General features: G+C 43.0%; 2 protein-coding genes across 5 annotated transcripts in view; one reads left to right on the forward strand and one right to left on the reverse strand.

The window, feature by feature from the left end:
* Positions 1 to 23653, reverse strand: part of LOC119648164 — a 362867-nt gene that overhangs the window by 213522 nt on the left and 125692 nt on the right. The gene's annotated exons all lie outside the window — the stretch shown is intronic.
* On the forward strand, positions 10729 to 11361 carry LOC119648629. Its single transcript, XM_038050398.1, has one exon. The coding sequence runs from the start codon at positions 10729 to 10731 to the stop codon at positions 11359 to 11361; it is 633 nt and encodes a 210-aa protein (XP_037906326.1).

Consider the following 23653-nt stretch of genomic DNA (forward strand, 5'->3'; position numbering starts at 1 on the left):
AACGGATAAATAGCATTTATCGAACTTTTAGATTCTTAGATATTACGTGAAGATTGAAGATTGAAAAAGCCCACAATATTTCCTGTACATACGATTAGACTTGCACGTGCTTCAAAGTGCGGATTTCGCAACCTTAGCATGTTTTCCTTCTACTACCCATCAAGCATTCCATAGTGATTCCTACCCATAGTATTAACATGAAACCATACGTCGACCAGTTTTATCCACAATCTTTCCAGTCCTCGTAAAAGAAGATGATACTCGTATGTGCTCACAATCCAAAAAGGCCGCGAACCCGATAAGTCGTGAGCACAAGAAACCACCACAGTTCAAATTTTGTGGAAGCAACACCAGACGTAGCCCAACAACTGATTTTATAGCAAAAATAACAATCATGGCACGCTCACTATAAGCAAAATCTTATTAAAATTCTGTTTAATGTTGTTTCCATATAAAGCGAACGTGAGTATATATCCACGCTCGAAGGGGATTTCGCGATGTTTCATATAATATCACGTCGCCGCTTTTGTGCATACCAAACTTTGCACATATGAGAAATGGACGGCATTCCAGCGTTATCGGCACATGGATAATGGATAATATTATCTTTTAAATGTCTACATATTCACTTGATGGAGTAGATACTCTTTGGAAGGTATTTTTTGTGGTTGAACCGTAACTTGTTGTCTTCAGGTAAATCCGAGCTGGTTCGCTAGAATAACCGAGGTACTACGAGGTACGCTATTGTTTGAACTATACTCAGGGTATTATTATTATTCTGTTAAGGGAAAGTCGCACCGCGTCCTTGAAGAACTATTGTGCCCCTTTTACTGGTTATAGTGTACCTATTGATCATAGTATCTCAAGCAGGCCCGTAACCGTTAGGAACTTTAGTATGTTCCCCACTTCCAGATGTTTTAGCTTTGCATCTAGTATTAAGTGTTCTCCCAGATGTCTCGATCTACTTAGCACAAGTGCCGGACACTGTCCCAGGACGTATATAGAGGCTTCGTCCTCCTCCTCACAAAACCTGCAGGCAGTGTCCGTAGATATCCCTAGCTTCCCTAGGTGATAGTTCAGCCGACAATGACCAGTGAGAATTCCCACTATGATTCGGAGGTTCTTTTTGGTGAGGTTCAAGCAATCCTTTGTGCGTATGGGTTCGTATCCCCCAATAAGCACCCTGGACTGCTCCATCCCTGGTAGGCCCGCCCAATATAGTTCCCCCAATCGTTTCTCTTCGTTTCTTAGATTCATAGCCATGAAACCGTTTCCGATTCCACAGAAGGGTTCTGACCCGTGTAAAGGCATCCCTGCTCCCTTCTTGGCTAGTTCATCCGCTGCCTCATTTCCTTCCAACCCAGCATGCCTGGAACCCAAACGGACGAGCCGAGTGTATTCAGTCTCTCAAGGCATTCCCATACCAGTTTAGAGATCACCTGGTTGGACCTAAGTACCTTGATCGCTGCTTGGCTATCGGTGTTCTCACCTATGTTCTGCCCCCTGTAGTTCCTTTGCAGATTAAAGGAGGCACATTTGTCTATGGCGTATATTTCCGCCTGGAATATGCTAGCGTACCTGTCCATTGGCTCAAAGTACATTTTCCTTGGACTAATGACACCGGCACCCACTCCCTCTGCTGTGGGGGATCCGTCAGTGTACCAAGTAATCAGTTGCTGGTTTAAGCCGTATGTGGCAGCCACGCTCTCCCAGTTTGCCTTGTTACTCCAACGTGTTTCAAACTTCTTATCGAAGTGAAACCTCGTTGTCATGTTGTCCCTCGGTATCAGTAATTCGGGATACCGTCTAGAAAGGATAACAATCTTCCTTCGATTTAGGCAGCTCCCCGCCTCACTCATACTACCGGCCATCCTGAATATTGATCTCCTTGCCTGCATCTGTATGTGCAGATGGAGAGGGGTTAATCCCAGAAGGACCTCCAGGGATGCCGTTGGGCACGCCAACCTTTGAAGCTTATGTAATTCCCTGGCTTGTGTGCTGAGTTGGGTTCTTTCTGCCGAGATTACCGCTCCATAGGTAATCATTGGCCTTACTATTGCAGTATATATCCAAAGTAGTATCTTCGAGCTGCAACCCCATTTTGTTCCTGCTATGGATCTGCAAGTCATCAGAGCCCTCGTGGCTTTTCGACAAGTGTTTCCGACATGTGTCTTCCAGAGTCATTTTCCAAATATTTGACCTCAGTTTCTCGTTTCACATTCATATCATGTAATGTTATGGCTTTCAGGTGATCCAGCTTACGCCTCCTAGTGAATGGTACTATGGTGGTTTTGATTGGGTTGATCCGCAGTCCCATCTTCCTGCACCAGGCACTAGTAACCCTTAATCCAGTTTGGATTCTATCACATAGGGTATCTTCATATTTGCTCCTACAGATTAAAACAATGTCGTCCGCGTAGCCCTGGACTTGTATTCGAGTATTAGTTACCACGTCCAGGAGTTCATCCACTACCATACTCCACATCAGCGGCGATAGTACTCCACCCTGTGGACAGCCTTGAGTGGTGTTCATGATAATAGAATTTGTACCTGTTTGTACCTCTATTTGTCTGCTTTCTAGCATTTTGCCCATCCAGAGTGTCAGGGTGTTTCCCACTCCTTTGCGGCTCAGGGCATCCTGTATCTCTGTGTGCGATGTGTTGTCGAATGCTCCTTCGATATCCAAAAACGCGCACAGTGCAATTTCTTTTGCTTCTATGGCGTCCCGTAGTACCTCTGTCAGCTGATACAGAGCAGTTTCAGTTGACCTTCCTGCCCGGTAAGCGTGTTGACAGTGATGTAGGGGATTACGCTTTTGAACGTTAGTTCTAATATAGTTGTCTATGACCTTCTCCACCGTTTTGAGTACGAACGATGTTAGGCAGATTGGTCTGAAAGATTTAGGGTGAAAAGGATCCTTTTTACCCGCTTTCGGAATAAAGACCACTTTTGCCCGTCTCCATGCCCTTGGTATGTAACCCAGTGCTATGCTCCCCCTGACCACCCTCAGAAGAGACTCTAAGATAATTCCTAGGCCTCTCTGGATAAGTGCTGGGAAAATGCCATCTACTCCGGGAGATTTCATTGGTTTAAAAGTTCCCACTGCCCACCTTAGCCTAGCTTCTGAGCACCTCTTTTGCTAGTTTCATATACTAAGGGTAACAAAATTGTTAATATTTCGTAATCACCTTGATTAAATATGATACTCAAGAAAAAATCATGTCCCAGTCTGAAAAGTGTACGGAGAGCTAAACCCAGAGTGACAGTTTCTTTATCGCTGCAACCCCAGCATTTTCTGGCATCCATGACGAAGCAGAGATCACCGGACTCGCATGAAGGGTGTTTTTTCCCGCATCAGGACGCGGTATTCCACAGTACTTCGTCGGTTGCTCCAGTCCCCTTTCCATCCGCGGGATAAATTTTTCTGACATGCCCTTGCAGTCCTCAGTTTAGCTGCCAACCTTCTCTGGATGGCCACCTCGTCCACGCTGCACAATATTTGCCGACCGGTAGTTCGTGAATCGTGAAATTCACGGGAAAACGCAACGAAATTACAGTAAAGCGATTCCTGTCCCAGGTGGAAGCATTAGCGCGATCCACCCTGAGCGACAATTTGGGATTGTTGTGCCAGCACCCCCACATGCTACATAGCCATGTGAGCGCTGATTGGCACTGGCAATATTACCAGTCTCAGGGTAGATTGAATTGCCGCTTAAAGGATCAGAGTTCAGATTATGGTCTGCGTGACCAAATGCGGAAAAGACTCCAAAAACCCGCCAAAGGTTTCGATGGATTTTCTGAAACGGTACACAAGTCCGAGTCGGAACTAGTTGAAACCTTCCGATGTGGGCTACTCCCTTTAACCCAGAGGTAAATTTTACATTTTCCCGCTATGGTTGCATACCAACTTCGGTACTTGGTCCTACAACTCGAAAATCTATAAGCTCACCTGGCGAATCCAAAGCAGGAGGCACCGGAGTGGCAAGAAGGAAGGTCGAAGAAATAGATTAGTTCTTCAGCTATGAACGGTATCAGTGGCAGCTGCAGGTTCCCCTGGTGGAAGGTGTTAGTTCGCGAGATTGTTGAAACTGTGTGAAAGTGAGAAATCGATTCGATGAACATCGTGTTTAGTCAAAACGCTATTGCTACGGATGAGAGGAACCCAGGTAATGAAGCCCCACGTTGGGCGCCATTTGACTAAATATGACTAAATGTGCTTTGGCGTTGATCAAAGTGTGGCCGGAGATGACCAAGAGAGAAGAGCTATCCCGAGACCTCAAAAAGAAGTTAGCGAAATGAACCATGAAAATTCGCTCGCAAATACTGAAGCTCCATCGGAGTGTTCAACGGACACCCCCACATTCCCGAGCCTGCCTAGGGTAAAGGCAAGCAGGTGCATGTCGACGGAAGACTTCGATGGAACTTAGTAGTATTTACGGGAGTACATTCACAGTTAATTTCGTCAACTTTTTTGTCTTTTGGATGGATCTCTCCTCTTGCTAGTCTCCAGCGACAAATTTAGTTATTACACTCTCGCTAATCCAACCCCCCCCTCATCCGCTTTTTTCAGGGGATTTAAAAATTAAAACTTTCTGCCACAAAGTACTAATCAAGCCTTTTCCTTTGATGCTCCGTACAGTTACATTTGGCGGAAAAATGTTTAAACCCCACCCCCTTTGCATAGATGAGCAACCCCCCCCCCCCAGCTATTGTATTCATCCTTAATAAACAAACATTGTCTATTACCGCATTGATAAATTGACGCACGTATCCTCACTTTGCTCCGTGGACAAAAGCATATACGTAAATTAAAAACCGCTAGTAGCTAGGTAAATATAATACAAGTCTATTATATTGGTTACTCCCCGCAAACTTTATTACACCCCGCCGATCATATAAGTTCTCTTTATATGAGGATGACGTCATACACGTCTTAGGGTGCAAAAAATTAACTTCTATAACTTTGTTAATAATAGTTGGATTGTCTTCAAACCTTTCAGAATTATGTCTTATATTATCGCCTAAATTGGTGCCAAATTTTGTACCTCGGAGTGAACTTAAGGGGGGTTTCCCCGTAAATTTCTAAAACATGGTAATATACTATTAGTAACTTTATTTGTGCAGATATCAGAACCGGATGTAGTCCTTTCATTTGATATCCCAAATGAACATATTCAGCTAAAAAAAAATTTCACCCCCTTTTCGCATGTATGGAGAGCCCCTTCAAACTTAACACATGTTCTCAGACCACATGTTCTCATCAAATTTCGTAACAATCGGTTGAGCTGTTTCCGAGTAAATCGGGTGTGACAGACTGATAGACAGACAGAGCTTGTACTAACCGCGCAGCCAAATAAACCTTTGGGTGATCCTTCGTCTTATAGGCCTATATGCCTGCTAAACGGCATCGGCAAAACTTTTCGAGCAGGTCATCTTCAATAGGTCTATCACAGAAAAGGAGGGTGGTCTCTCGGACAGGCAGTTTGGATTCCGAAAGACAAGATCTACTGTCAATGCGATCAGCGCGGTTATGGAATTTGTCAAAAAAGCAATGGAGGCCAATAAGTCTGCAAAATGAAGCAATATAATTGCGGCTTTAGCGAAATTGGGCACTCCTAAATACCTGGTATACATAGTTATGGAGTTTCTCCGGAAGAGGCTATTGTGTTACGTTTCACACGATTGGCCTAAGATGTATAGAACAACCTGCGGGGTTCCAAAACGATCCTTCGGTTCTCTCCTGTCTATAATAATGTATGATAGAATTTTAGAGTTGGAACTTCCCGAAGGAGTGACAATCATTGGCTTCGCAGACAAGATCAGAGTGACTATCGTGGCAGAAGATATTAATGAAATCGAAGTAATCACAAACCAGGCAATTTTTAAAATCAGATCTTGGCTAGAGGAAGCAGATCTGACGCTCGCAGAGCATAAAGCCGATGTAGTTTTGATCACCAAGCGAAGGAAGCAATCGTGGATAGAGATCAGGATTGGTGAACACACCATGCAGTTGCAGCCAACGCTTAAATATCTAGGAGCCATGGTTGACCAAAGAATGAAATTCAAGTCCCATTTTGAAAATTTAGCAACGAAAACTCAGAGGGTCAACATAAATCCAGGTAAGACCATTCCAACGATTTTAGCACTGAAACCGGATCATGAGACTTTATCATTGCCAAGCTGAGTCGTCTATGGCTTCACGTACTTCTCGATGGAAACTGGACTGAAAACATATATTTATGGATTTCAAAATATTATACCATTTCTGAAATTTGAATGAAGGTAGAGTGCTGAGAATGCTGGATAGCCAACAATAGGCAATAGTATTGTGGCGGCACATGGAAGGCGTGAACCACGAGCGCATTGGCATGGTGAATTCGCCTCTGCCAACGCGTTGAACGGCCGCGAACACAGCTCACAACCTGACAGGAGGCTGGTGTGAAAAAAAAAACCCTCAGTCCCTCTCTCGAAATGACATTTTTTATAGTGGAATATCTTAAGGGGAGGTTCTACACAACATATTCCTTCCCAGGTTTTTGGGGTCTCGAAAGTACCCATCTCCGGCTTTTTCATGCGTCTGAAAAGGACGCGGTCGCACAGTCCCTTCTCCATTTATAGATCCTTATAACTACATTCAGTGTTGAAACGAGTTTCGTGTTCGTCCAATTTCGTAAAATTTTTATTTTTCCGGGTTTTTTTGTCCTGATATGGATTCGAAATACAAGGACAAGAAGGGCTATAGTTGCGTGGCTGGGCGGACGAAGAAGAAAGCAAATAACAGCCTTTTTTTTACTGAGAATCGTACAGAGTATACAAGCGCGTCGGCGCGAAAGTTGAAAAACAGGCGGTGGACAAAGGGGGTTTAAATAAATTTTTGGGGCTTATGAACATTTGTGGGGGAATCGCGATTGGTACTTATTAGGCGTGCCTTGAGAATGTCAATATAGTTGGACGAGTTTATGGCGCCGTGTTACGGATGGTTGTAAATGAGGAGAAGGAGCTCAATTCATCGCACGGGAACGTGGCCGAGGACCTCACCGTTTCGTTGTTTGGCGTTGCTACGACTGTTGGGAGTTACAGCGGGAAAGCACTTGACACGCTTATCAAATCTAGTATTGGTCAATTGTGCAGCAATCAAAAAGCAGTGATGGACGAAAATTCTGATGAATTTGAAGAGTGGTTCGCAGATCACGAGGAAGATTGTTCCATCAATCATGAAGGAAGTTCGGGAAAACTGGAAATTGGACACTACGCCTTTCAAAGGAATTCTCGATTCACGGTCGTATGAGCACGAGGTAATTGTAAAAAAAATAGTGCTTCAGTCATGTTGAGAAGCATATGGGGTCACGACTACGAAAAATGAACAAAAAAGAATATAAAGAAGGTGGAAATGGTCAGGGGAAGTTGACTGATCAGCTTATTGGACCGATCACAAAATTCTATGGACTTGCGATTCATAGAACCGCCGATTTGGGCTTCTTTGGAGCACTGCTCCTCATCAGATGAAAACCCCCAAAATTCCAAATGCTCCCCCGGCAAAGATAGTTGATGCAAGTGGCGTCAGGCCGAGACCAAGGGAACTTTAGAGATTTTCAATCATGACAAAGTGCCCATAAATCATCACCATAATCAGTCAAACTACTGGAACCGATTTATGAAAGTCTCTCAAGATGATTTACTGGAAAGATGCTTAGGCTTTGGAGCTTGTTTCGCAAACATTTGCATTCGGGGAGACAGGTAATCGAAGTTTCGGCTTTCCTGGCGGTGATGATCTTCAACCAAAGATTTTCATCGATTCATCAAACCATGGAAATCATGGGGATCACCTCACATTGGGATCTCACGCTGGAACGTACGCCGCTCTACTCGACGAAAACCGCATAGACCACTCCGAGCGTAGAGTCAGTGACGCAGCAAAAAGGGCCCAGAGAGAGAGGAATGTGGACAACCCGGAGCAAATTTGGGATAAGGAGGGTGAGCTTTATGGCTCTGATATAGCAGATTAATGTGTAAGTACCCCAATCAAGTTTTACACCGTTTTTTAAGGTTTTGTGTAAACACAAAACCTTATTAAAATCGGTTTACTGTCTGTCTGTCCGTCACACGCATTTTTCTCGGAGACGATTATAGCGATTGACACCAAATTTGGTAGAAAGGTGGGAACTGTGAACGCTCACGCATACAGTGAATTACATCCTTTTACGTCGAATTTAAGGGGGGGGGAGGTCCTCATATATGCAAAAGGGGGATGTAAAATTTTTTTTCATCAAATATAGTCATGTGCGGGTATCAAATTAAAGGTCTCGATTAGTACTTTTCAAAGCCGATCTTAGTTTTGACATTCGTTGGAAGGGTGGGGAGCGCGGCGGGTTGACAGTGATCACTTCTTCTGGGGGCCATTCTCAGAAACTACCAAACCGAAAAATCTGAAAAAAATCAGGAGGCTGCCACTATGTGGTGCCTGGGCTCCGAAATACCTTCCATGCCGATATCTGTTTAAATAAAGTTAATAATAGTATATTACTACAATTTTTTGTAATTGGTTAGAAACCCCCCTTAAGTTCATCCTAGTACCACGAAATCTTACCAAGTTTGGTGGAAATCGCACTTTTGCTAACAAAGTTATAATACCTCACATTTGTTGATTCTTTGAAAATTGAAGACTATGAATGTCAATATCACCCGAAAGTGGATACCCTCACATAATATATGGATATATTACGTGCTACGTACTAAGAAGTACACAAAACCTTTCGTACCTGAAGCGTCCAGCTTTCGGTTTCCCGACTTGTTTATCTTTAAATGCGATTTCCCAAAAGTTAACTTTTTCAGATTTGCTTGTATGCCTTTCACTACAAATATAATAAGAATTTATCGAATTGACCCATTTTTTTCCATTTGATAAGTGAACATTCTCTTCTGATCGGCCCGGCACGATTTTTAATTTTTTTTTCATTTTTACAGCCCCCAAAAGTCCGAAAATTCGATACGAAGTTGGTTTTTTTTCAAAATTGCATTATTTTTTATTTCAGATAACCCATATGGTCGATGTCAAACAAAAGTGACACCTCTGTCGCGGAATTCAATTTTGCAATTGTTCAAAAATATAGTGTGAAAGTAGAAGGGCGTGTCTTTCAATAGAAGAAGAATCTGTGCCGATATCTTTATTAGATCCTTTGCAATCAATTCCCCAAAAATTCTTCAGAGGATTCTTCTTTCGAATGCGGCTAAGAGTTCGCAATTCTTCTTGCTAAGAACCCAAGTTTCCGAGGAATACATGAGGACTGGCAAGATCATTGTCTTGTACAGTAAGAGCTTTGATCCTATGGTGAGACTTTCGAGCGGAACAGTCTTTGTAAGCTGAAATAGGCTCAGTTGGCTGACAACAACCGTCCGCGGATTTCATCATTGTAGCTGTTATCGGTTGTGATTTTCGACCCTAGACAGGAAAAATTATCAACGGTCTCAAAGTTGTATTCTCCTACCTTTATTCTTCCCGTTTACCAGTGCGGTTTGATGTTGTTAGTTGATCATATATTTTGTCTTGCCTTCATTCATGTGCAGCCCAAGATCCCGCGCCGCCTGCTCAATCTGGATGAAGGCAGTTTGTATGGATGGTTCTTCCCATGATGTCGATATCGTCAGCATAGGTCAGTATTTAGGTGGAGTTAAAGAGGATCGTACCTCTTGCATTTACTTCAGCATCACGGATCACTTCCTCGAGGGCCAGGTTAAAGAGGATGCATGATAGGGCATCCCCTTGTCGTAGACCGTTGTTGAGGTCGAATGGTCTTGAGATTGATCCTGCTGCTTTTATCTGGCCTCGCACATTGGTCAGGGTCAGCCTAGTCAGTCTTATTAATTTCGTTGGGATACCGAATTCTCTCATGGCCGTGTACAGTTTTACCCTGGCTATGCTATTATAGGCGGCTTTAAAGTCGATGAATAGATAGAAGTTGACCATAGCCAAATCAAATTTAATCATTACAATCTTTCAAATCCGCCCCCCCCCACCACTCTACAGCGGCTGTAAAAATTAAAACTTTCTTCCACAGAGTACTAATCAAGCTTTTCCATTTGAGGCTCTGTATGGTTATATTTGGTGGAAAAAAATGTACACCCCTCTTTTGCGTGGGTGAGAAAACCTTCACTTTCAGTTCAATGTAGATGTCATTTACACAAAACCGTAAAGGTGTACCTTGATGTACTAGTAAAAAAATTAAATGAAATAGGAAGTCTTTCTGTGGACTCCAGAGATTGCATATGTCAACATGGTAAACAAGTCAGCATACCGGAAGCTGGGCGCTTAGGTTATAAGGGTTTTGTATTCATCTTTTGTGGGAAACTCCTTATGCATGATTTTCCTATCGTACATATGTAGCTAAGAATACAATACCCATTAACTTTTTGGGGCACATCAGAAATAAGATCAGTTTCGGAAAGTGCTATTCGAGAGAGAACACTGGTTCTCACCAAATTTCGTGACAATCGGGTGTGACAGACCCGGTGTGACAGAGTAAGTTGGGTGTGACAGACAGACAGACGAGCACACGGACAGACGGGCAGATCCAAATCAACTGAATGTATCCTGCTATCAGTCAGCTAATCATCAGGAATTATTTCGTGGATAGAAAGCTCCTCTACGACACCGACGTAGGCCCAGTTGAATATTTGATAACCCGCGGAGTGTCTCAAGGATCAGTGTTGCGCCCACTACTATGGAACGTGATGTATGACCATGTACTGCGAATCAAACTTCCGCGACAAGCTACCCTTATCGGCTATGCAGACGACATCGCAATTGTTGTAGCGGACAAACACCTGGAGGATGTTATCTGGGCATGTGAGAAATCGGTTAGGCTCATTAAGGATTGGTTGGTATCACATAGATTAGATTTAGCGGAACACAAAACTGAGGCTGTATTGGTCAGAGGACGTAAACTGAAAGAAACTCTACGGTTTTGTATGGGGCAGCATGTGAAAGAGTCCAAGGGTTTCATCAAATACTTCGGCGTTATGCTGGATCATCGATTGACCTTTAAGAAACACTTGAGCTACGCGGGCGAGAAAGCAACGAAAGTTCTAGGTGTATTAAGTGGGATGGTGCCCAATATTGGAGGACCCAAACCACCGAGGAGCCTGTTGCTAGCCAGAGTGTCTTCGTCCATTTTACTACATGCAGCACCCGTTTGGACAAAAGTCCTTAATGTTCAGGCGTATAGGAGAAAATTATCTTCAGTATATCGCCTAAGTGCGTTAAGAGTCGCTACCGCATTCCGAACAACGTCAAAAGAAGCAGCTTTCGTAGTCGCGGGAATGGTGTCCATTGGTATTTTAGCTGAGGAGATCCAAACACTATAAATTGGAAAGCGCGAGAAGAAAGGGGAGGTAGACGTACAGGCTGATTCCCATTATCTAGTGTTGGATTACGGGCAGCCATGGATATGCCCACTATCAGCTGACCCAATTTCTAACTGGACATGGTAGATACGCAGGTATTTACATCATGTTGGGCATGATGACTCTCCGTTCTGTCTTGAGTGTATAAACGAATACGAGGACCCGGAGCACATACAGCTTCGACTTCTCTTGACAAGACAATTACAAGTGTTAACGATCGTTCTGCAAATGCTTGAGTCTCAAGAAATGTGAAACGCACCATCAGCTGTATTCAGGAGGAGCTTCGAAGACTAGAGCGCTTACGAAAAAGCAGGAGGGAGCGAACAATTCTCAACGTAGCCGATAGGGCTGTAGCCCGCCCACGATGTAATGTCTCTAGATAGTTCCGTGGGGCATAGTGGGTGAGGAAAGGTGGTTTTAGTGGTTTAAAGTCCCACACTGTGGCTTTCGATGCTTTTCACAAAAACAGACAGACGGACAGACAGACATTGAACAGATTTTAATAAGATTTTGTTTTGCAAACAAAGCGTTAAAAAGAGAGGAGGTTACAAAGGTACCTTACAGGATTAGCCAGCACATGAGAATATAGATACGCATCTGCGTCTATTTTTGTGATGCCAACGCGCCTTCTCAATTTATTATTTGATAATATAATGAGAATGAGCTTCCAGAGGTCTTTAAATCGACTTCTAAAGTAGATATCATAGTCGAATGTAGAAAGTTGTCGTTCCATTGCAAATTCAAAATTTTAAATGTAAATATCACCCGAAACTGGACATTCTCATATGATGTATGCATATATTACGTGCTACGTACTAATGGGAAAAATGCACACTCAAGGAAATACACAAAACCTTTCATACCTGAAGCGTCCTGTTTCCAGTTTCCCGAGTTGTTTTTAAACGTGATTTCCCAAAAGTTACCTTTTTAAGGTTTTGTGTAAACACAAAACCTTATTAAAATCGGTTTACTGTCTGTCTGTATGTCTGTCCGTCTGTCTGTCTGTCTGTCTGTCTGTCCGTCACACGCATTTTTCTCGAAGACGGTTATAGCGATTGACACCAAATTTGATAGAAAGGTGGGAACTGTGAACGCTCACGCATACAGTGAATTACATCCTTTTACATCGAATTTAAGGGGGGGTCCCTATACATGCAAAAGGGGGGTGTAAAATTTTTTTTCATCTAATATAGTCATATGGGGTATCAAATTGAAGGTCTCGATTAGTACTTTTCCAAGCCGTACTTGGTTTTGCCATTCGTTGGAAGGGTGGGGAGCGCGGGGGGTTGAAAGTGATCACTTCTTTAAGGGGGGCATTCTCAGAAACTACTAAACCGAAAAATCTGAAAAAAATCAGGAGGCTGCCACTATATGGTGCCTGGGCTCCGAAATACCTTCCATGCCGATATCTGTTTAAATAAAGTTAATAATAGTATATTACTACAATTTTTTGTAATTGGTTAGAAACCCCCCTTAAGTTCATCCTGGTACCATGAACTTTTGTAGTGATATAGGCTATAATATAGAGCATGATCTTACCAAGTTTGGTGGAAATCGCACCATTACTAACAAAGTTATAATACCTCAAATTTGTTGCTTCTTTGAAAATTGAAGACTATGAATGTCAATATCACCCGAAAGTAGATACTTTCACATAATATATGGATATATTACGTGCTACGTATTAAGAAATACACAAAACCTTTCGTACCTGAAGCGTCCAGCTTCCGGTTTCCCGGCTTGTTTGGACTTGCTTGTAACCTTTCACTAGAAATATTTATCGAATCGACTCAATTTTTTTCACCAAACATAGGGGGCTACTACTTTCCGAGGTCGGTCTTAAATTTGACATTTGTTGGAAAAGTTGGGAGTGAAGGGGTCGAAATTGATCATTTCTTTAACGGACCCATTCTCCGAAACTATCGAACCCTATCTAAGCAAAATCAAGAGGCTTCCGCTATATGGTGTTTAGGCTCCGAAATAGTAGAAGTAAATAATAGTATATTACTATTATTTTTAGTAACTGGCTGCAGAACCCCCCTCAAGTTGATTCTAGCACCACATTTTGCACCAACATAGGCTAGCATATGGAGCATGATCCTGCCAAGTTTGGTGGAAATCGCGTTATTACTAACAAAATTATAATAGGTCAAAGCTGTCACTTCCTTGCAAAATTTAGGCTTAGAATATCAGTATCACTTGAAGGTGGATATTCTCACGTAATATACGCATATATTACGTGCTACAGAATGTAACAGGACAAATGCACACTCAAATGTCTTCATAAAAGAGATACACAAAACCTTTCATACCTAGAGCATCCAGCTTGCGGGTTCTCGGCTTGTTTTTTCATTTGTTCAGTAAATATTCCTCTTTGATCGGCCGAGCACGATTTTCAAGATAGAGCCTAGCAAGATAGAGGAGAAGTTAGTTAGTTAGTTTAGTTAACTGGGGGGAGCCGCAGCCCCGAGCACTCAGGCCATTATTAGGCCCATTGTACTATCCCCGTAGTTGCCTATTCAATGGCTTCCCGCCTACGGTGTTCGCAGGCTTTAGCGAATCTGAGAACATTCTCCAGAGGCAGAGAGTGTGCAGATTCTTCATTGAAGAAAACCTTGCCAAGGTGTCTTCGTCTGAGATCTGAGGATGCCGGGCAGCTGCATAAAAAGTGCAGGGCCGTCTCCTCCTCCTCATCACATTGGCTGCACACAGCCGAAACCACTACCCCAATCTTTTCCATATGGTAGTTTAAGGCCTAGTGTCCCGTCAAAAGCCCTACCAGGGTTTTCATGTCCGACTTCTTAAGAGACAACAAAAATGCCGCTCTAGTGGCTCTAGGCTCCTTCACAAGGATTTTCGCTTGCCGTCAAGAGTCCAAATTTTTCCACTCGGTTGCGTGAATCTTTGCAATTTCGCTCTTCAGAGTAGACTTGACAGTAGATGGTCGGATTCCAAGAGCTGGTTCTGGCCCCACCATTGTGGATCCAGACCCTCGGCGAGCTAGTCTGTCAGCCTCCTCATTGCCGGCGATGTTAGAGTGCCCCGGCACCCACATCAGGAATGTTTCGTTCAGTCGGCCAAGTTTCAGCAGCACCTGATGACAACTCCACACCAACTTGCTTGATATGTTATTGCCATTTAGCGCTGATAATGCCGCCCGACTGTCGGAACAGATTCGAATGGTGCGACCCCTCCACTTCTGTCGCAGACATTCTTCTGCTGCCAATGAAATGGCATATATCTCCGCCTGGAATATGGTCGTCATTTTTCCGAGAGGTCGGGCCAGTTCTATAATCGGATTCTCCGAGAACACACCTGCACCTGATCCATCCTCCATGACTGACCCGTCGGTGAAGATTATTAGGTCTGTAATCTGAAAAGACTCATGGCCACTTGTCGACCATTCTTCTCTTTCGGTGATTACGACAGTATATGTCTTTTCAAAGACGAATCTGGAAACCATATGATCGGTCGGCATCAGGGCTACCGGATGTTTCTCAAGGAATTTCCAGATAGACGCATGCCCGTTGGATTGGCCGCCTTTCCACGCCCCAATGGTATCGAGCCTAGATGCGTCGTTGGCCGCTTTCCGTTTCACCTACAAGTGAATTGGGGGTAAATTAAGGATAGCTTCAAGTGCTGCAGTCGGCGTAGTACTCATTGCTCCAGTAATACTTAGGTAACCAAGTCTCTGAATCTGCGTTAGCAGTTTCCTACTGTTAGCAAAGTTCAGTCTTGGCCACCAGACGATGCATGCATACATCAAAATGGGTTTTATTATGGATGTGTACATCCAGTGTATCAATTTAGGTGAAAGTCCCCAGGTCCTACCTATCGCATTCTGCAGGATTTCTGATATTGCTCCTGGATATGATGCTTCCACGTTAACTTGGAGTCGAAATGTACTCCTAAGTACTTGACTGTTTGCGCCAGCTGGATTTCCGCCCCTGCTAAGGTGGGTAGCGTATAGCTACCCCACCTGACGTTCCTAGTGAACATAACTAGTTCAGTCTTCCTAGCGTTCACCGTGAGTCCATTGCGGAGGCACCAGCTGTGGATTACATGCAGAGTTGCATTCAAGCGGTCACATACTGTGTCCGCAAACTTGCCGGTAATTATTACGGCTAGGTCGTCCGCAAATGCTTGCGCGAAGACTTTTTTGTCCTCCAGGAGCCACAGCAGGCTATCCATCACCAAGAGCCATAACAGTGGAGAGAGAACCCCTCCCTGTGGGCAGCCCCTGAGACATCCTGCTTCAATAGACTTCTGGCCGACCGATATGTGGATTTTTCTCCACTCTAGCATGTGAAGGATCCAACTGATTAGCAGCGGTTCGATTCCATGCTGTCTTGCCGCATCACAAATTGCCGCATATGAGACATAATTGAAGGCACCTTCGATGTCCATGAATGCGCCTAAGGCGTATACTTTTTCGGACATCGTCTTTTCAATTTTTGCCGTAACTTCATGGAGTGCTGTCTCCGTGGATTTGCCTTTCTGGTAGGCGTGTTGCCTATGGTGAAGTGGCCATTTAGGAATGTGTGTATCCCTTATGAACCGATCTACTAGTCTTTCTAGTCCTTTTAGCAGAAAGGATGTTAGGCTGATCGGTCGAAAGCTTTTTGCGTCTGTGTAGGTGGGTTTTCCTGGTTTGGGAATGAACAATACCTTCACATCACGCCATTTAATTGGAATATAAGCGTGTGCTAGGCATGCGCGATATATATTCCGAATATGTAGACCCATGGGATTCATTCCTTCTATTACTAGCGCAGGGATGATGCCATCCGGACCTGCAGACTTGTATCTATGGAACGAGTTAAATGCCCATTTCACCCGCTCCAGTGATACTACTTTGCATGCCAGATTCCAGTCTCTCGGTTGAGGGCTGTATGCACCTGTTGGCCCCGAGATTAGATTTTGGATGCTGCCTGGGAAGTGTACTTCAAGCAAATGATTTGCCGTTTCTTCATCGCTTTCTGTGTACTTCCCATTCTGTAAACGTAAATAACCGAGTTTCTGGCTACGTTCTTTAACCAGAATCCGCTTCAGCTTTGAGGTTGCCTCAAGAGAGTTAGTCTCTTCGCAAAAGCGTCTCCAAGATGATCGTTTAGCCGATCTTATGCTCTTCTTTAGAGCCTTCTGTGCCTCTTTATAGCGATTCCAGCTAGTGCTTGATTCACCCTTCAGAGCACGATTGAGGAGCATCCTTTTCGTTCTCCTCTGTTTTGCCAAATCCGAGTTCCACCATGGTGTTTTACCCTTCTTTGGCATCTTGAGTGGACAGCTTTCTTCGAAAGCTTCTCTCATGCTAGTTGTGATCATCTGGGTTGTCTTCTCAATTCCAGCAATGGATTTGATGCGCTTCCCAGGGATCATGACTCGGCGCTCAATTCTGTTTGATACATTACCCAATCTGTCTTCCTCGGATTCCGAAATGGAGTGGGTGGAGGTGGATCCATGCCCATAACGAAATCAATGCGTCTGTGATCCGAGAGTGTGATATCGTTTGATACTCTCCACTCTCCGATCAGAGCCGCGATGTCAGGAGATGCCACCGTGATGTCGATGACCACTCGCCTGACCACGTTGAAGAAAGTGGGTTCATTACCCACATTTAGGATCTGGAAGTCGGTTCCTGCTAGATACTCCAGTAGTCTCGATCCTCTTGTATTGATGTTCGAACTTCCCCAGCATATGTGGTGAGCGTTGACATCACATCCTGCTATTATCCCCATGCCTCTACTTTTGGCATATTGGATAGCTCTGATGAATGTTCCACTGGGAACGTCTTCTGCGTCGTAGGGGAAATATGCAGAGCACCATAGTATATCTTTATCTCCCTGTTGACTTTTAATGGTTAGCTTAACCGATGTGGTGTCGCCATCACATAGGTCGTTAACCAGGTTAGCCTGGAAGACTTTGGAGACTACCATGCAGGTGCGGGGTCGATCGCTTCCATTGGCATACAATAGGTCAGCATGTTGGAAGTTTAGGCCCCTGACTGCCCCACCAACAACCCACGGTTCTTGTATGAGGTATATAAATGTTTTGCAACTATTGATCCCACGACTGATAAGTGACGAAGATTACGGGCTGTCCTTCTTTAGCGCCGATCATATGTACAGATAAGTTTCCGCAATACATTTGCAAGTCGGGGCATTTTAGTGTGGGTATTGCTTATTAGATATACTTTGGATGAGGCAGCATCTGATGAGTTGCCTCTGCCCTGGTACGAAACCCTAGCCGTATGCGTCCCTCTTTTCATGATTTCGTGCGTCCTGTATCTATTTATGGACCTAAAATGATTCGCATCATGCGGCGTGCGGAAGGTTACCGAGAGCCTGTGGTATGCAGCTTCAGAATCCCTGCAGTCGCGTACAACGGCTAACTTAATGGTATACTTTTTCTGCCTTCTGTGATCAGGTTGTATGTAAATATATCAACGAATTTTCCTAGTCATGGCTTATCACTATAAATATACTTTCGTTGCATCTCGCAAGAATCGCTATGGAATTTTAGATATAGAAATCTCAACAACAAAGGTTAACATTTCCTTTGAACTATGCAATAAACTCTCATATCAAATTTTTAAAAAGTACGGAGATAGCCCATAAAGCTCCTCAACAAACTAAAATTTGTTACTTTCGAGATTTAATGTCTCTCAAATGACAACATTCATATCAATAAAGGCACCAGCCAGGCCTTACTCCTGAGTTATAAGTCCACCGAAAGCAATAATCGTAATTTCAATTGTTAAAATTTTGGACATTATAAATGCAAACCCAAAGATACTAAAGTGATACATAAATAAACATTTTATGCTCACTAAACTTATCTGAAGAATACAAACGGGGAAACAAATCAAAAAAGATAGTTTAGGTATAAATGGAAAATTTTTCATAAATTATTTATGGTAAAATGAAGCTTGAAGCATGGATTTATATGGTGTGCAGTTCAGGCATTGATGAATCAATATCTCCTCGTAACTGAACCGTTGGAGACAGTGTCTGAAGAAATAGCACTAACCCAATTACCTATAATGTGGTCTGTGACATACAATCCAGCGCCATTCAAATGAGATTAGAGGAAAATACATCACAGGTCAACGCGTGAAAGTAGTCACAACGTATCAGGTTTCCTCTATAATTCGTGCTTTCCTTGTGGTTATTATTTACAGGTGGGACGGTCGAGGATTTGGGAATGAGGGAGGGAGGGATGGTTTCTTGAATTTGAGTTCCACTCATTGAACAATTATAATCAATTTTGAGTTGATTTTATTAGTTGGAGTTAATACCACTTGTAAGAAAAGGAGGGTCTTCAGGGTCCAGTTAGTCTGCATCGAATCCTTCGGAATAAAAACAAGGAGTAGGAGGAAGCAATCTCTATGGGATTGGCTCAGATTCATCGCAATGTTGCGCAGTTAAATTTAGAATCTGGGGTAACTACATAGATCTAGCAAAATTATTGTGCGAAGTGGCCTACTTACGTGTAGATATAAATCAGGAAGATAAGTTACTACACTTCAGTCATTCATCGGATTTTAAAAAAGACTAGACTCTGCACTTCAAGTAGTCTCTTCTTCCATCTTCAATGAAGAGCACGTGTCGAATTTCAACATCCTAAATAACATACCAACAAAGATACCATCAACAAACCCCACAAATCCAACTGTTACCTGTCCGTAGTCCGTTTTTATATCTTTTCAACATTCGTGACCTTCACCTTGCCAGTAAGTATGTAACTCTTATATAGTGAATTCGAATTCAAGTCTTTCGCAAGGAAGTATCTGAACACGCCTCTGTCTTGTACTTCTCATCTATCTTTCCAAGTTTGTTCAATTGAATTCATTTGGTCTGCTCTGACTGAAGATTCTCAGCCAAGGAGATGATGATGATGATGATGAGGTTCCGTGATTATCATGGGCATGGGCACAGAGAATTATTAGATTCTTACTTCATTTATAACCGAGGTAGGATTGAGACGGATGGGTTATGTGATGGAATGTATGAAACCGGTTATCTGGTCTTCTCTCGGCTTCAAGATATATTTATCTTTTCGTCTGTGGATTTAATATCCGTAATATGAAGTGTACTATGGAGTCTACAGTTAAAAGAAAAAATCATTGATTGAAAAACTGTAAATATTCACGCTTAATTAAAACAGAAAATGATATCATAAGCGAATATATTGAAAAGTTGAAGATACATATGAAGACATTTTAACAACAGAATTTTTTATAGAAATTATAGCAAAAGCACAAAAGGGATGAGTACAATTTGAATCCTTCTTCTCTCGTGTTAATTAAAACTGGATCTTTAAACAAATTTCGGTTATAGTGAAAAATTCAAGCGATTCATTTCTACGAAGGATAACACAGTTTTGGAGTGAAAGATTTGAAGATATTTTCCTTTTTATTGACTAATGTATTTGTAATGTATACAAATAAGTATTTCAGGGGCCACTTCGGGGGTCCTCTTCTTCAGTGTTTTATTTTCAGAAAACTTTCTTTACAATTTGGGTTTTCTGTAGCTATTCCTATATTTATGATATCTTAATTATGGTTCTTTTCGTCTCTTAGTCCTTCCTAAAAGTTCTACCAAGGTAGAAACATTGTTGCCCATGTCCCTGATTAGCCTTTTTTCGGGGAGAATTTTCGAGATGTGGAGACTCTCCTAGGAATCTAGTCTCCTAACGTTGTGCGCCTCCTTCAAGATATTGGCGTTGTCCAACGACATATGGTGTCCCTGTTCTATTATATGTCTGGCACCCGCGGACTTTATGTGTGGGTTATTCTTATTTTTGGCGGATTCGGCCTCCTTTATGTGTTTTAATACCCTGATGTAGACTAGCCGTTTTGTTTGCCCTACATGAATCTTGTCGCAGTCTGCGCAGGCCGCTTTTTTCCATCCACTCATTTTTGTCCTTGACTGATTGTAACCGGGTCCTAAGTAGGTATCGTCTGCTGATCGAGGTGACCCAGAATCCAGAATTTGATGTTCTGCGTCCGACCCGAGCAGGGCCATGTTATCCATTGCTTAGGTCTTGTGTTCGCCTCTTTATTTCTTTTCTCCTCGTTGAACGATGTTGTGACCATCCTGTGAATCATAAAGTTGTATGCTGCCATCTTAAGGTGGAAATCGTGGTTTGAGGTGTATGTGATGATTAGTTGTGTCTGGGTCGCTTTCGTGTAGATGTCGAATTCGAAATCCTCTTTCCCGGATTATTTTTAAGCCCAGGAACGGTACCTCCTCTTCCTTTGTGATCTCCATAGTGAAGTCGATGCTCTTGGGTGCCCGGTTGATTTTATCGCGAGGGTCGTTCCTGCTTCTTCTCTTTTGATGGTTGCTAATACATCGTCCACATATCTAATCCAGAATCTCGGAAGTGCCCCAATCTCCTCGAGTTCATTCTCCAGTTACTCCATAAATACCTCACATAGCAGCAGCAAGAGAGGGTTTGTTTATAAAATATATTCCTGAATGTGAAATAGGATTCACTCATGCACCTGACGGCCAGTTTCTTATACAGTTTAGCCTTCTTCGTCCATTCGGATGAGTTTTCGTGTGTCGTGATCCACTCTTCAGTTTTGGAGTAATTCAACTTGAATCGAAACCTATTAATTGCTGTTAAAGCAAAACGAAGAGGAACTCGAAATGGAGCTCTTTGCAGTAGATACTACTTGTACAATAAAAAACTTTTGATTGTGGAACTCCACGGAACCCCGCGGGACGTGGCACAGCTGAGGAGCCTGGGTCGAAGGATTATCTGAGGAGCTTTTGCCGGAATAATACGGCGCGGCATTGGTAATTTCGACTTTGTCAAGTAGAATTGAGATAGATGAATGTGATTTCGCGCCACTTACGAGACAATTCGTGAGTGCAGGTATGGAAGAGAAAAAAAAATTGCGAAAAATATTATTAGAAAATTTCCAAAGCGCCGGAGGTGGAAAGGAAATAGTCAACAGAAAGATGACTGAGGGGTTTTCCGTTAAAGTGTAGCCTAAATCATGCTCGCGAGTGATTGGAAAGTCCCCGTGTGAATCCGGAATCAGAAAATAGAAATCCAGCTCATCATGTGAAAACACAGAGTTCAATATCTGTGAAAGTAGGTAAGTGTGATAATTCTTAGCACTCAGTAAGTAAGCCCAATGACAGTAGTCCACACAATAAAACCTCAATCCCCACAATAAAACTTCAATCGATGTTTATACTTTATTTAATTTAATATGTTCCAAGTGAATCTGTGGGAAATAAACTGGTGGAGAAGGTGGACTCAAAGTTAGAACTTGGGCTGTCACTGAGGAAACTTCCCTCTAGTTATTATAATTATTCTCTCAAGGGGAATTCGCACTAGCTAACTGGCTTCCCTAGGTAATAATTTAGTCGACAGTGACCAGTGAGAGCTCCCACTATGATTCGGAGGTTCTTTTTCGTGAGGTTTAAACAGTCCTTTGTGCCCTTGGGTTTGAATCCCCCAATAAACACCATAGACCGCACCATTCCTGGCAGGCCCGCTCAATATAGTTCCATCAGCCTTCGGTTAATATGCGAAGGGAACTTGAACTCTCGACTGGCGCACTTTTTAGATAAACAACAGAAAGAAAAAGGAATGTTTGAAAAACATAAGATATAACCGTATGAACCTTTCCTTTGAGAGCTTCAATGTATGCACTTCTAGAAGAGTAGGGTATTTGGGTATTTTTATTTTTTTTATTTCATTCTTTAGTATTTTTTTTTTTAATTTTTGGCTGATGATGGATTTTACCTAATATTAGCGCAAAGTGACAGGCATTCAGGCTCGGACGATCCTACCTACTTAAAAAAAAGATGCTCTGGTGATGGTGGCCAATGCAAGGTTAATGGGAGAATTCATGAGAATTCATCGGGAACACATATGCAGAATGGTTCATTTTTGCATTGTAAAACCAAAAGGGACTTAACGAATCCCCACGGAAGATGCCCCTCCGTATACGGATAGGTTCTGAGGCGTTGATACCCCCAGATTAATGTACTAATGAGATTGAATCCCACTTTTCCATGACTATCGCCAAAAAGATTATTAGTTCCGGATTAATCCGGTACAAATGTAGGACATCGATTACCTAGGTGTGCAGAATGCTTCCAAAAGCCTTGGTATAATCGATATAGCAACTAAAGAGGTTTCTTTAGTCTCCAGTTGTGTGTCCCACAACGACAGAGTTGATAATAAGTTTCTCTTTGCAACCCCTTGACCCAATTCGTCAGCTCTCCTGCTCCTCGGACAGAATGTTGTACGTCTCGAGGTGTGCATTGATCCTCCCACTTGAAATGGAGGTTATGAATTTGTAGAGGGTTTTTAAGCAAATTATCGGGCTTCTTTCTGCGGGGTCCTGCGCCGGACAAGATAGATGATTCCCGCAGTGGCCTGGAAATTTCACAGGCCGACTAATGGCTTGATTTATGCTATGTGCCAGCCCACTGTATACTGGTAAATTTTGTATACCAGAAATTCTGAACGCGATCCAGACCCAGGGCTCCTCCAGTTCTTCGAGCTGTTAATGGCTCACTGAACCTTTTCTTCAGAAACATTCGCAAAATTCATACCAGGCGTAGTGGCATGGTGGGTGCCTTTGGCAGTAATCCACTCAGCATGCTGGGCGAGTAACCCTGAAAGTCCACGCCAATATTCTTTCGCTTCCGTTAACGAAAAATGCACTGTCTGGGCGCTCTGTTTGGATTCGTTGAATGATCTAAAAAAGTACCACTGGTTCCTCACATGCATAGCATTCTGGACACATCTGGAGTAACTTTCACTAAACCATCGTAACCGACTGCATACGACCGAAAGTTTCTGCTTTAATGCGTACAAAATTTCAACTACGGGCTTCTCACTGGGGATGGCATAGTTTCTATAAACCCTCTGCACTTTATTTCTCACCTGTCTATTGGCATTGCCAGTACTGATCTGGATCAGTCTGGCAATGTCCTGCCTTAGTGGGTCCCGCCGAGGCTCCAGACGAATTTTCCATGGTGAATCTCTTCAGTCACTCAAACCAATAACACGAAAGCGAATCTTCTGACCGTGCAATCTGACAGCCGCAACTGTACCACAATACAAAAGTGATTGTAGTTGCAGCAGCGACATATCAACACACAGTTGAAATGCAATCTCATCATGGATTTGAGATAGAATTCCCGGAGTTGCTGGAGATGCATAGAGCTTGGGAATACCTGGCCAATGCAAAGAATCCATTTTCGAGAATTCTGTACAC

This window comes from Hermetia illucens, chromosome 2 (assembly GCF_905115235.1).
Source record: "Hermetia illucens chromosome 2, iHerIll2.2.curated.20191125, whole genome shotgun sequence".
Taxonomy (NCBI): domain Eukaryota; kingdom Metazoa; phylum Arthropoda; class Insecta; order Diptera; family Stratiomyidae; genus Hermetia; species Hermetia illucens.

Excerpts from the sequence above, each read along its gene's own strand:
- LOC119648629 (XM_038050398.1), top strand. The coding sequence starts at position 10,729 with ATGTATGACCATGTACTGCGAATCAAACTTCCGCGACAAGCTACCCTT.